At 40.6% G+C, this 15062-nt stretch overlaps 1 protein-coding gene across 1 annotated transcript in view; it reads right to left on the bottom strand.

Moving 5' to 3' along the window:
• Positions 1–15062, bottom strand: part of abcg8 (ATP-binding cassette, sub-family G (WHITE), member 8) — a 53364-nt gene that overhangs the window by 15326 nt on the left and 22976 nt on the right. The window contains exons 7-11 of the mRNA XM_072264963.1: positions 12600–12765; positions 6413–6505; positions 6120–6319; positions 4979–5055; positions 3682–3949 (exon numbers count right to left, since the gene is read on the bottom strand). Coding sequence (XP_072121064.1) covers positions 3682–3949; positions 4979–5055; positions 6120–6319; positions 6413–6505; positions 12600–12765 — 804 coding nt within the window. The remainder of the gene's footprint in view (positions 1–3681; positions 3950–4978; positions 5056–6119; positions 6320–6412; positions 6506–12599; positions 12766–15062) is intronic.

The following is a 15062-nucleotide window of genomic DNA, read 5'->3' as shown; positions in this document are numbered from 1 at the left end:
ATTATTTTGCAACAGGAATTGCAGAAAAAAGGGACTATGAAAAGATTGGAACTAAATTTCTAACACTATAAGAATCAAAGATTGTTACAGAATTACTGTCAAATGTCTGTGGACTCACAGCAATTGACAAGCAATGCAATAATCAAAAAATACCGACACCAACAGGAACTTGTTGAAGTAAGGTCAATTATGAAAGGTTTTTAAACCATAAGATATAGGAACAGAATTAGGCCATTTGGCGTATCGAGTCTGCTCTGCCATTTCTTCATGGCTGATCCAAATCCCCCAGTCCCAATCTCCTGCCTTCTCCCCATATTCCTTCATTCCCTGATTTCAATCAAGAACCTATCAACCTCTGCCTTAAATATACCCAATGACTAGGCCTCCACACCTGCCTGTGGCAATGAGATCCACTGATTCACCACTCTCTTGCTAAATAAGTTCCTCCTCATCTCTGTTCTAAATGGACATCCCTCTGTTCTGAGGCTGTGTCCCCTGGTCTTAGACTCCTCCACCATCTTCTCCACGTCCACTCTCTCGAGGCCTTTCAACATTCTATAGGTTTCAATGAGATTCCCCCCTCATTCTTCTGAATTCCAGTGAGTACAGGTTCAGAGCCATCAAATGATCCTCCTGTGATGAGCATTTTAATCCCAGAATCATTTTTGTGAACCTCTTTGAACCCTCTCCAATATCAGCACATTCTTTCTTAGATAAACTGCTCACAATACTCCAAGTGAGGCCTCAGTAGTGCCTTATAAAGCATCAACATTACATCCCTGCTTTCATATTCTAGTCATATTTTAAGTGCAGGAAACCTTCAATACTGGCACCAAATCAAAAAAAAAGGGAGAGATTAAAAAGTTCAACTATAGGTTTGGCTGAAGAAATCGCCTTCACAGAAAGCTTTAGAGGACAGAATAGAGAAGGACAGGTGAGAAGATTTAGAGAGGAGATTCTGTAGCCTGGAGTTTAGGATGCCGAAGCTACTTACACAAATGGTAGATTAAGAGGGTTGGGCTGATAGCAGAAATCAGGGTTGGAGGAACACAGAGCTCTTAGAGAATTGTAATCTTTCAGGAAGTGAGGGACGACTCATGGAAGTCTCTGAATGAACATTTTCCTGACAAGCCTTATCTGAATATCATTAACTATTACGAGTTTGAAACTGCAGCTCTTTCATGTATTTTGAAAACACTCTAAATGTCAGTCCCCTTCTCTTTTTCCCAAACTCTCACTTATATCCCATTGTATCCAATCCCTGAGATGAATCCAACCTAAACAACCACAGGCAATTTAGCAGGAATGAGGTACTGAAGCTACAGAAGGTAATTATTACCAAGTCAGGAAATCCGATAGAGCCCGGAAGCTAGGACAGGCAGCATTGCTCTTGACAGAAGCAAAGTTAACATTTCAGGAAATGACTTTTCATCAAAACTGGGGAAGTTCGATATGCAAGACGTATTCAGCAAGCACAGAATCAGGGAAAGCAGGGAAGCAGGACTGCAGACAGGGGAGAGTAAGAGAGATAATGTTTGTGCTAGGGTGCAAGACAGAATAACTGACTAAAGCAGTACTGATAAAGGCATAAGGGGGGTACAAACAGGATAAATGAAGAATCAAACAAACCCCGAGGTTTTGATTTGCACGTAGAATCATTGACAAAGTTGCTGTCCAGAAGCATGGGTGACAGACTCAGGAATGGAAATTGCTGAATTGAAGTGTGTGTTCAAAAGGGGAACTAAGTGAAAGAAGTGAAACACGTCAAAGTCACGCAGGACACAGTGGTCCGTAAATTCTAAAGATCAGAACCTGTTGACGTAGGAAATGTGAACATTCAGCAAGTCAGGTAGCATCCATGGAAAGAGAAACGGTGTTGGTGTTTTAGATCAAGTCCACTGGGAAAACAAACAGTGAGGAAAACAAAATAAGATGTCCATGAAAGAATAGACACCAGGGTTGTCCAAGCAACACAATACTTTTGATGTGGAATGCAGACAGTTGGACAAGAGAGAGAGAAAAAAAGTTAACATGCTGGAACTGTTAGAAGAAACCAGCAGATTTTCTAATGTTTACTACAATGTTATTACAGTAAAAATGCCACAATTCCATTTAAAAGACAATTGTACAATTCCATGAATATGCAGTCTATTTTACAAAACTGGACGGTACATGTGCTAAGGGATTGTTTGGAAAGTGTGCCCATGTCAAAGAGCAGAGAATGAAGGGCTGCCCTAGCAGCATGCAACAGGCCCATACCGCCAATTTCATGATGCTCGAGCCACAACACCTTCAATCAAACTGAATGTTGTTCACCTTGAAGTAAATTCACTGACAGCTTCAGCTGGAGTGCCTGACCACAACAACTCTGTCCCTGTTGCCCCATTCCAACAACATGATGCACTGTTGGTCAACAGAAGTGCATGGTAGCTAGTCTCTTCGCTCAAGCTGTGGGCTGTTGAATACTCGCCCCCACACTCATGCACCAAACCAGCCATTTTGAATCACAAAGAAACATCTAGCCCATGATCTTTAGGCAGAAGATCATCAGCCTATTGGAGCTACATTTCAGAGTGATATACAGTCAGTGGCTACTGGTCATTAATGCAAATATCTAATCAGCCAATCCTATGGCAGCAATTCAATGCTTAAAAGCATACAGACATGGTCAAGCAGCAGTTGTTCAGACCAAACATCAGAATGGGGAAAAAATCTGATACAAGTGACATTGACTGTGGAATGATTGTTGGGGTCAGAAAGGGTGGTTTGATATCTCAGAAACTGCTGATCTGCTGGAATTTTCACACACAACAGTCTCTTAAAGTATACAGAAATTGGTGTGAAAAACAAAAAAAGACATCTAGTGAGCATCAGTTCTGTGGGCAAAAATGTCTTGTTAATGAGAGAGGTCAGAGGAGAATGGCTAGACTGATTCAAGCTGACAAGAAATTGATAGAAACTCAAATGACCATGCGTTACAACAGTAGTGTGCAGGAGAGCATCTCTGAAATCACACCACATCAAGCCTTAAAGTGAATGGACTACAGCAGCAGAAGAAAATGAGCATACATTGTGGCCACCTTATTATCTACACGAGTTACATAATAAAGTGGCGACTGAGTGTATATTAAAACAAGCCACATTTTAAAAGAAACTTAATAAGCAAAGTATGATTGATGTGTGTGGTAGGATTGTAATCAGGTTTAATATCACTGGCATAAGTTGTGAAATATGCTGGTTTGTGGCAACAGTACATTGCAATACATAATTATAAAAACTATAAATTACAACAATAAATAAGAAACAAAAATAGTGAGGTAGTGCACAGGGGTTCATTGTCCATTTGGAAATCTGGTGGTGGAGAGGAGGAAGCTGTTGAGTGTGTGTTCTCAGGCTCCTGTACCTCGCCCTTGATGGAAACAATGAGAAGAGGCTGTGTTCTGGGTGATGGGGGTCCTCAGTAATGGATGCAACCTTTTTGAGGCATCACCTTTTGAAGGTGACCTTTTTAAGGCATTCTTTAGAAGATGGGATTATTGAAGGTCAAAAATGAACTTAATGAGCAATTGTGAGATTAGTTTTGCAGGATATCATATCCTTCTTGGTAGTTAGGTAGTTCTGTTAAAAACACATCAGAAATTAGACATACAGGATTCCCTGATTGGATTGAAACATGCTTACCTGTCCACATGTTTTTTAGACTAATGACAAAACCTCCTGTCAAGTAGAAGATTGTAAAAAAGGTGTTTCCTATTAAAGAAGATAACTGGAGTGTTGGGAGTAGTGCCGAGACCCACAAAGCCATGACTCTGCTGCAATAAACCACCAGCCACACCAACAGAAAACTCAAGAGGAACAGGCGGGCCTCAGGTCTGAGAGCTGCTATCCAGTAGAAAGGTACGCCATAGATTATTACAAATGCACAGTGTTCTGGCAGTTCTCCCAAAAGCTGCAGAATGAGAGATAATGACAAGTGGTTATAAACAAACTAATTACAAATTAAATAATTAAAATAGAAAATGCCAGAAACATTCAGCAGGTCAGACTACATCTGTGGAAAGATAAACTGTGTTAATATTTCTCTGACAGGAAAGAGTTCTGACAAAGGGTGTTCACCCCTGTTTGGTTTACATTGATATGGCCTGACTTCTATGTGTTTCCAACATTTGCTGATTTTATTTCAGATTTTCAGCACCTGCAGTTTCATTTACAAATTAAGTGAAATGAAAATCACCCCAACTGTTTTGGTTTGTAGCAGTTGTAAAACAATTACAGAAACAACCAAAGCATTCATGGGACAGCCTGATAGGCTGAGAACTATAATCCTCAACTCCCCTGTGTGAAAATACAGAAAAATAAACTAACCAGGTAAATATGCATTGGATATTTAGCTAGGAAACAGATCAAGTATGCACACAAATAGAAAACCAAGATTATTATTTTTGATTCCTGCAGTATATCAATCAAAACCCCTTTACTTGCCATTTGAAACAAATTTATTGTACATGATTTTCACCCACATACAAAACCATTCATTTGGTGGAGATAGTTTTCCTACTTTACACTTTTCCCATAGTTTTCCCAATGGACACAAGTATTTACTGTTAATTACTGTCCATGACGCCGCAGGCATTCAGGGCAGCAATGAAGGTCCTTCATTTCTGTCTGTCCTTGGCCCTATACCGTCGCACACAATTTTTATTTGACCAGTTAGGGTTGTTAGCCCTGAGCTGAACCCCTGAACCTGGAGGACTGGTGGGACCACCCTTAGTCTGGCCTCTACCCTTTGACATGTTTACCATGGGTGACCCAACCAAAAGCCAAAGTATAAATCCCTGACTCCAGCCAACATAGCTCTCCAGGTCATTGAAGCACATAAGCCTCCAAACGTTACGACAAGGCTGTGGTCCTCTTGGAGGATATTTACAGTACTTCTCTAGCATTTCTGATTTAGTTAGAAAAGTGAAGATTAACTTACCTTAGCAAAAAAGTAGGAAGTGATGGAATACATCCCATCCTCCAATTCATGGTAAAGCATTGCCCTTTCTGAATGACCTATGGAAAGATAAAAATTGTTTTCAGTCCAGAAGAACTTAGTAATGTATGTGGTCAAGTGTCTTCCAGTAGTTATAGTTTTTAGAAGACGCAAGATGCTGCGACTACTGGAGCAGTAAACAAAATGCTGGTTAAGTCCAGTGGGTCAAGCGGCCTCTGTGAAGGGAAAGGAATTGTCAGTGATGCAGGATTTCTACTCGAATTATCAATACTTTCTTTCCTCCCATAGTTGTTGCTTGACCTGCTGATTTCTCCAGCACATGGTTTATAGTTTTTGGTATTGCCTTGGGTTGGCTGGTGGTGTAGTAGCATCAGCACTGGACTTTTAGGGAGATGGTCCTGAGTACAACCCCAGCTGTATCTGCATGGAAGAAAGGCCTGGCAATCTACTTCTGTATCTTGGCACAGAAACATTATGGACAACTACACTATCCATTGTTGAGTCAAAGGCACTCAGCAATTGCCTTTACGAGCATCCTTTAAGGGAGGAAGGGTAGAGACAATTGTTGCACTTTTTAGTTGCAGGGGAAATCAAAAGAGCAACGCTTATATATCTAACACTTTCCTACAGAGCTGATAGAAGTAACTAATGTGTTATTTCACAATGGCAAAATTTCTTACTGTTGACAATTCTTCTTTTGCTGCTACAGAATTATACAGTATGTGTAATCTCATTCAGGTTAGGCCCCATATTTGCGATCTGGCTGTCCAAGTTAAAATGCTGTAGAAGTAGCTTGAGGTCAGAGTTTAATAATTTTTGGATGAAAACTTGGAAACTGCAATGTTTTGGGTTTTGGTAATTTTTCATCTTGAGAACTTTCTCTTAACTAAATATTCAAGTATCCACAGATTATTTTTATTTACTTATTATTTGCAAAATTACAATTTCTCTAATGTGTTTAGAAATTGTATTTGGCATGAATGAAATCAGTCTGCCCAAAAGGCATTGAGTGCAGATAAATCCAACAGATTCTTTCAATGTCTTGCATTCAGGAGGAAACATAATTAAAAATAAAATACTTTATTAAAACATTTTAAACGATAGGAAATAAAAAACAACTTACATTTAGCAGTAACATCCAAAACGACTGCAAATGGTGTCAAAGCTCCAATCAGGTATAACAATGCCACCATGTCCTGGAAGGGTAATTTCTTACCGCCTTCATTGTAGTATAAAAAGCCAATCAGTAAAGACATCAGAAGCGCCTCAAATCCATGCACAGCTAGGGTTGGCAAATCTCTGAAGTCATTAGAAACCTGTCGACTGGCTCAAAACAAATAGTACTTTAAAAAGTGTTTTAAGAGTCATTTACTTCAAAAAGAAAAGTTGACTTAAAACTACAGCTAACTCTCTTACCTCAGTAAGACACAAAATTGTCTGAAGTGTCCAGGTAGGTTGTCCACAGATTCTGTTTTAACACTATTAACTTCGTCTGAAGTTAGTGAAGCTCTGAAAGAATTTTAAAATGAGATTTTAAAAAACAAAAGCAATATGTTGGAAACATCATATTTATGATGCTAAATTTAATTTCTCCACATGCTGATTATCTATGAAATTACAATTTCCCTAATGTTTTGACATGAATTAATTCCGTTTGCCCAATAGGCAATAACTGTTGATAATATTTGCATAATAAAGCCATAAATATTTCATGAACCACATTGCAGCAAAAATAATAACTAAGAAATAAAATTTTCAGAACTTCACATTTACTTCTAATTTAAAAATTTTTTAAAAGCTTTCTATTTGACACAATCACTAAGAATCAATACATTTAAACATTCACATACACAATGTATTTACTGCTTCAATTATATCACTCAAAAAAAGCAAACCAACAGGTTTTCTTTCAGTTTTCTCCTGCTTAACTTTCCTGCCTGACTTCTACCTCAGCTCTCCTCCAAACTCTACAAAGCTTATCGTTGTTCACCTGCTTCTGCCATGGGCCTCTCATTCCTTCAACATCCTTGATCTTGTCCTATGCTCCATTGCAAATGTGCTCTTTCAAATATGTTTCCATTCTTTATAGTTTTCACATAATACTATGCCTTTTAGATACTGATGCAGATTTGCAACTGTTTGTTTCTCAGACTCAGTATTCTCAATTTAGATTAGATTAGATTAGAGTCAACTTTATTGTCATTGTGCTGAATACAGATACAAAGCCAATGAAATGCATTTAGCATCTGACCAGAAATGCAAAGAATATTGTTATTTACAAAATAACTGTGAATAAAAAAAGTGCTACAGTACAATACAGATGCAATACTGCTTAGCGCTGTGATGAGAGGTTCAGCAGTGTCACAGCCTCAGGGAAGAAGCTCTTCCTGTGCCTGCTGGTGCGGGAGCGGAGGCTCCTGTAGCGCCTACTGGATGGGAGGAGAGTAAAAAGTCAATGGTTAGGGTGAGATGCATCCCTGATAATGCTTTTCGTCCTGCCCAGGCAGCGTTTATGGTAGATGTTCTCAATTGTGGGCAATTGGGTGCCGATCATCCGCTGGGCAGTCTTCACCACACGCTGGAGTGCTTTACGGTCCGATACGGGACAATTGCCATACCACACTGAGATACAGTTGGTGAGCATGCTCTCACTAGTACAGTGGTAAAAGTCTGTCAGTATCCTGGGACAGAGGTGAGCTTCCTTGATGCTCCACAGGAAATAAAGGCGCTACTGCACCTTTTTGATCAGGATGGAGGAGTTCAGGGACCAGGTGAGATCCTCGGAAATGTGGACACCAAGAAATTTGAAGCTTGATACACACTCCACTACAGCTCTGTTGATGTAGATGGGGATGTGAGTGTGACTCCTGGCATGCCTGAAGTCCACAATGATCTCCTTGGTCTTCTGGGTGTTAAGGGCCAGGTTGTTGTCGGCACACCACGCAGCCAGGTGCTGGACCTCGGCCCTGTAGGCCATCTCGTCATTCCCTCTGATCAGACCAACCACCGTGGTGTCGTCTGCGAACTTGATTATGGAGTTAGAACCATGTACAGGAATACAGTCATAGGTGAAAAGGGAGTACAGAAGAGGGTTCAGCACACAGCCTTGAGGCACGCCGGTGTTCAGGGTGAGAGTGGAGGAGGAGAGGTTGTCTAACGTAACTGATTGGGGTCTGTTAGTCAGAAAGTCCAAAGTCCAATTGCAGAGAGATGAGCTGATACCAAGCTGGCAAAGTTTGGTGACTAGCTTACAGGGGATCACAGTATTGAATGCCGAACTAAAGTCAATGAACAGTAATCTGATGTAAGAGTTGGGGCTGTCCAGGTGGGTCAGGGCAGAGTGAAGTGCCATGGAGATAGCGTCCTCTGTTGACCTGTTGGTGCAATAGGCAAATTGATGGGGGTCCAGGGTAGTGGGCAGACAGGATTTCAGATGTGATAGAACCAGTCTCTCAAAGCACTTTGCAATCATGGGGGTGAGTGCAACTGGACAGAAGTCATCCAGGTCCGTGGCAGTGAAATGCTTCAGCACTGGCACGATGGTGGCGATCTTGAAGCTTGTGTGGCAGACAACTGCCTGGGCCAGGGTCAGATTAAAGATGTCCATGATGACCCCGGCCAACTGCCCAGCACAGACTCTGAGCACACGGCCAGGTATTCCATCCGGACCAGCTGCCTCCCGTACATTCACCCTGCTCAGGGTGGCGCAAATGTCGGAGGTGGAAAGTGGGAGAGGCAGTTCACCAGGTGGGAGATCCGCTTTGAGGGTGACTTCCTTGTTCTCTCGGCCAAAGCGAGCGTAGAAGTAATTGAGCTCATCAGGGAGGGAAGCAGAGCTGGAAGAGGGCACAGTACTAGGAGGTTTGAAGTCTGTAATGACCTGTATGTCATGCCACATGCACTGGGGGTCCGAGGACTTGTGCCTGGATTCCATAACACTAGGCAACTGGTAAACTACACAAGCTCAATCTAATGAAGATGCTACAGTTAATGATTTCTTGTCTCCTGAAACTTCTCAATTGATTTTATATAGAAATTATTTTTCATTAATATTCCAGATTATTAGAACATTTAGCATTTGAAATTTATTATAATAAACAAGCACATAAAGGTTTTCGGTTTTGTTGAAGATTTGGTTCGCCTGATTACCATAAGATAGAGGAGCAGAATTAGTCCATATGGCCCATTGAGTCTGCTCCATCATTTCATCATGGCTGATCCATTTCCCTCGTAGCCCCAATCTCCTTCCTTCTCCCCGTATACCTTCATGCCCCAACTAATTAAGCATCTATCAACCTTTGCATTCAATATACCCAATGACTTGACCTCCACAGCCTCCTGTGAGAAAGAATTTCACAGACTCCACCTCATCTCTGTTCTAAGAGTATGTCCCTCTATTCTGAGGCTCTACCCTCTGGTTCTACATCTCTCAACCTAGGAAACATCCTCTCCATATCCACTGTATTGAGGCTTTTCAATATTCGATAGAATTCAATAAAATTACCCCCCCCCCCCAATCTTCTGAATTCCACTGAGTACAGGCTTGAATCCATAAAACACTCCTCATATGATAAGCTTTTCAATCCCAGAAACATGTTTGTGAACTTCCTTTGAACCCTCTTCAAAGTCAGCACACACTTCCTTAGGTAAGGGGCCCAAAGCTGCTCACAATGCTCCAAGTAAGTGCTTTATAAAGTCTCAACTTTACATCCTTGCTTTCATATTCTACTTCTCTTGAAATAAATGGGAACATTGCATTTGCTTTCCTCACCACCGACTCAACCGGCAAATGAACCTTTAGAGAAACCTGCACGAGGACTCCCAAGTCCCTTTGTACCTCAGAATTTTGAATCTTCTCTCCATTTATAAAATAGTCTGCACTATTTTTTATTCCACCAATGTGCATGACCATATGCTTCCTGACACTGTATTCCATCTATCACTTCTTTGCTTTTTCTCCTAATCTGTCTAAATCCTTCTGTAGCTTCTTTGCTTCCTCAACACTAACCGCCCCTCCACCTATCTTCATATTGTCCACAAACTTGGCCACAAAAACATCAATTCCACTGTCCAAGTCATTGACATATAACGTAAAAATTGGTCCCAACATTGACCCCTGAGGAAAACCACTAGTCACTAGCAGCCAAACAGAAAAGGCTCCTTTTATTCCCACTCTTTGACTTCAGCCAATCAACCAATGCCCTAACCATGCTAATATTCTTTCTGCAATACCATGGGCTCTTAACTTGTTAAACAGTCTTATATGCGGCAACCTGTCAAAGGCATTTTGAAAATCCAAGTACACAATATCCACCGATTCTCCTTTGTCCATCCTGCTTGTTAATTCTTCAAAGAATTCTAACAAATTTGTCAGGCAAGATTTTCCCTTAAGGAAACCATGCTGACTTCAGCTTATTTTATCACGTGCCTCCAAGTACCCCAAAAGCATATACTTAACAATCAACTCCAAATTCTTCCCAACTGCTGTGATCAGACTAACTGGTTTATAATTTCCTTTCTTCTGCCTCTCTGCCTTCTTGAAGATTGGAGTGACATTTGCAATTTCCAGTCCTCTGGAACCATGTCACAATCTTTTGATTCTTGAAAGATCATTACTAATGCCTCTACAATCTCCTCAGCCACCTCTCCAGCATCATTTTCCCTCGGTCTATTATCTACTCTTGCCTCTCCTTTACTCTTTATATTTTTGAAGGAAGTTTTGGTATCCTCTTTAATATTATAGGCTAGCTTATCTTTGTATTCCATCTTTCACAAACAAGAGAAAAATGCTGGATATCCAAAGCAACACACACAAAACGCTGCAGCAACTCAGCAGGCTAGGCAGCATCTATAGAAAAAAGTACAGTTGACGTTTTGGGGTGAAACCTTTCTTAAATACTTTTTTAGTTGCCTTCTGCTGGTTTTTAAAGGCTTCCCAATCCTCTAACTTCCCACTAATCTTTGTTCTATTTTTGCCCTCTCTTTGGCTTTTATGTTGGCTTTGACTTCCTTTGTCAGCCACAGTTGCATCATCCTGCCTTTAGAATACCCCTTCTTCTTTAGGATGTATCTATCCTGCACCTTTCAAACTGCTCACAGAAACTCTAGCTGTTGCTGCTCTGCTGTCATCCCTGCTAGTGTCCCCTTTCAATCACCTTTGTCCAACTCCTCTCTCATGCCTCTGTAATTCCTTTTAATCCACTGTAATTCTGATGCATCTAATTTAGCTTCTCCCTCTCAAACTACAGAGTGAATTCTATCATATTATGATCACTGCCTCCCTAAGGGTCCCTTTACCTTAAGCTCTCTAATCAATTCCAGTTCATTGCACAACACCCAATCCAGAGTAGCTGATCCCCTAGTGGGCTTAACCACAAGCCTCTTTAAAAAGCCATTAGGCATTCTACAAATTTCCCCTCTTGGAATCCAGCAACAACCTGATTTTTCCAATCTATCTGCATATTGAAACACCCCATGACTATTGTAACATTGCCCTTTTAATATACATTTTCTATCTCCCATTGTAATTTGTAGCCCACATCTTTGCTGCTGTTCGGAGGCCTATATTTAACTCCCATCAGGGTCTTTTTACCCTTCAGTTTCTTAGCTCTATCCACAATGATTCGACACCTTCTGATTCTGTATCACCTCTTTCTAAAGATTTGATTTCATTTTTTTACCAACAGAGCCACCCCACCTCCTCTGATTACCTGCATATCCTTTTGATACAATGTGCATCCTTGGATGTTAAACTCCCAGCTGTAATTCCCTTTCAGCCACAATTCAGTGATGCCCATAATGTCATACATGCCAATCTGTAACTGCTACAGGTTCATCTATCTTATTCCATATAATGTGTGCTTTAAAATATAACACCTTCAGTCCTGTATTCATCACCATTTTCAATTTTGTCCCCCTTTTTATGTTACAACATTATTGACTGCAATGTTGCCCTATTATCAGCCTGTCCTTGCTAGAAGTCACACTATACATTGCCTTTGTCTGTAAGCCAACTAACTCATCTTTAGCACTATCACTCTGGTTCCCCTCCCCCTAAACTAAAACTAAATTAGCTTAAACCCTTCCGAATAGATCTAGTAAACCTGCCCACAAGGATATTGCGACCCCTCGAGTTCAGGTGTAACCAAGCCTTTTGTACAGGTCATACCTTCCCCAGAAGAGATCCCAATGTTCTACTAGTCTGAACCCCCGCCCCCTCTTCCAGTTCCTCAGCCACGCATTTATCTGCCAAATGCTGCTAGTCTAACCCTCAAGGGTGCGTGGCACAGGCAGCAATCCAGAGATTACTACTCTGGCAGTCCTGCTTTTTGGCTTTCTACCTAGCTCCCTAACATGTCTCTTCAGGACCTCCTCGACTTTCCTACCTTTGTCATTGGTGCCAATATGTACCAAGACTTCCAGCTGCTCATCCTCCCTTTTAGAATGCTGTGGACTCGATCTGAGACATCCCCGAACCTGGCATCTGGAAGGCAACATACAATTTGGATGTCTCTATCACGTCCATAGAATCTCACCCCTCTTCCCCTAACTATGGAATCTCTTATCACTACTGCAGTCATCTTCACCTCTCTTCTCTTCTTACCTTTTTGTGTTGCTCTTATCTGGAGTGGTGTGACAGTTATCAGATTTCCAAGTGTAATCATCTGTGTCATTGACTTTTTCCCAAAATATGGAAGCAAATCTGTTGGCTTTTTCCTGTGTGATTTGCTCCTGTTCCTTGGAACGCCTATCAATGCTGATTAGATCAACTGCAAGAGACAATATAATGTTTTTTTAAGAGCCGTTACTGACCATTCTAAACAAATCAACAGTAGAGGTCATAATTAAGAGTTGCACAACAAAATTACATTTGAATGACATTGGCCCAGATTTTGAGGTAAAGGTGATGGTGAACCAGTCAGAGATTACTGTTATCAAGAAATGGTACAGGCAGTAACTTTGGCATCTGCATGAATATAAGTGCAAATATCAAGACATTTCTCTGAGTTGTTCAACTTCTCCAAAATTAAATAGTGACTTTTTTTGCTATCTCACCTTTCCTTTCATTAATTCCACCTTCCTTTACTCCATTCCTCTTCATGTATGCCACAGTTCCCAAGGAGACGTTGGATTGTACATAATTAGTCATTTGGGAAGGAGTTAAGTTAAAATAAAAAGATGTTAGGTTTAAGCGGAGTGGCCATTGTGTGAGTTGGCAACTGCAGCTGGATATACTTTTTGTGAGTGTAGTTGTCAGGGATATTGGAGATCTCCTTGCCTTGCCACATTCTACAAGAGGACCATTCCACTAACCTGCCTGGCATCTCCACTGCTCTATGCAATAAGAAAGAAAGAAAAATTAAACCAAAATATCTGCCTACAGCCTCTGCATCTCCTTGCTGAAGCTTCTGTAAGTTAAAATCTGAGCTCCCCACTCAGAATCAGAATCACTGACATGTCATGAAATTTGTTGTTATGTGGCAACAGTACATTGCAATACATAATAATAAAACAGTAAATTCCACACATACACACACACACACACACACACACACACACACACACACTATATAAATATATATATAATGTTACACGCACACTATATAAATATATATATAATGTTACACACACACTATATAAATATATATATATGTTACACACGCACACTATTTAAATATATATATATATATAATGTTACACACGCACACTATATAAATATATATATATAATGTTACACACACACACACTATATAAATATATATATATAATGTTAAATTAAATAAGTAGTGCGTGAAGAAGAGAAAATGAAAGAAGAGGAAATGTATACTTTTGGGTTTACCCTATGGATTTTGGCTGCCGATTATGAAAACCACCATGAAATTCCCACTATCACGCATCATCTTAATTGTTATTTCAATTGGGAAGATGTTGGAGTCAATTGCTAAGGATGAGGTCATGGAGTACTTGGTGACACAGGACACGATAGGACAAAATCAGCATGGTTTTCTTCATGGAAAATTTTGCCTGATAAAACTGTTGGAATTCTTTGAGGAAATTACAGGTAGGATAGATAAAGGGGATGTTGTATATTTGGATTTTCAGAAGGCCTTTTACAAAGTGCCACACATGAGGCTGCTAACCAAGTTAAGAACCCATGGTATTTCAGGAAAGTTACTAACATGGTTAGAGCAATGGCAGATTGGAAGAAGGCAGCGAGTGGGAATAAAAGGATCCTTTTCTGATTGGCTGTCAGTGGCTAGTGGTGTTCTGCAAGGGTCAGTGTTGGAACCATTTCTTTTTATGCTGTATATAAATAATTTAGATGATGGAATAGATGGCTTTGTTGCCAAGTTTGCCAATGATATGAAGATTGGTGGAGGGGCAGGTAGTGTTGAGGAAACACGTATGCTGAAGAAGGACTTAGACAGATTTGGAGAATGGGCAAGAAAGTAGCAAATGAAATACAATGTTGGAAAATGCATGGTCATGCACTTTGGTAATAGAAATAAATGGGCAGACTGTTTTCTAAATGGAGAGAAAATCCAAAAATCTGAGATGCAAAGGGACTTGGGAGTCCTTATGCAGAACATGCTAAAATAAACTTGCAGGTTGAGTTGGTGGTGAGGAAGACAAATGCAATGTTAGCATTCATTTCAAGAGGTCCAGAAAACAAGAGCAGGGATGTAATGCTGAGGCTTTATAAGGCACTGGTAAGGCCTCACCTTGAGTATTGTGAAAAGTTCTGTGTTCCTCATCTGAGAAAAGATGTGCTGGCATTGGAGAAGGTCCAGAGGAGATTCACAAGGATGATTCCAGGAGTGAAAGGATTATCATAAGAGGAACATTTGATGGCTCTGGGTCTGTACTTGCTGGAATTTAAAAGGATTGGTGGGGGGAGATCTCATTGAAACCTTTCGAATGTAAAAAGCCCTAGACAGAGTAGATGTGGAAAGGATGGTTCCCATAGTGGGGGAGTCTTGGACAATAGGGTACAACCTCAGGATAGAGGGGCGTCAATTTAAAACAGAGATGTGGAGAAATTTCTTTTGCCAGAGGGTGGTGAATT

This window comes from Mobula birostris, chromosome 8 (assembly GCF_030028105.1).
Source record: "Mobula birostris isolate sMobBir1 chromosome 8, sMobBir1.hap1, whole genome shotgun sequence".
Lineage (NCBI taxonomy): Eukaryota > Metazoa > Chordata > Chondrichthyes > Myliobatiformes > Myliobatidae > Mobula > Mobula birostris.
Note: the sequence above shows the minus strand (reverse complement) of the source record. Positions and strands in the feature narration are given on the sequence as shown.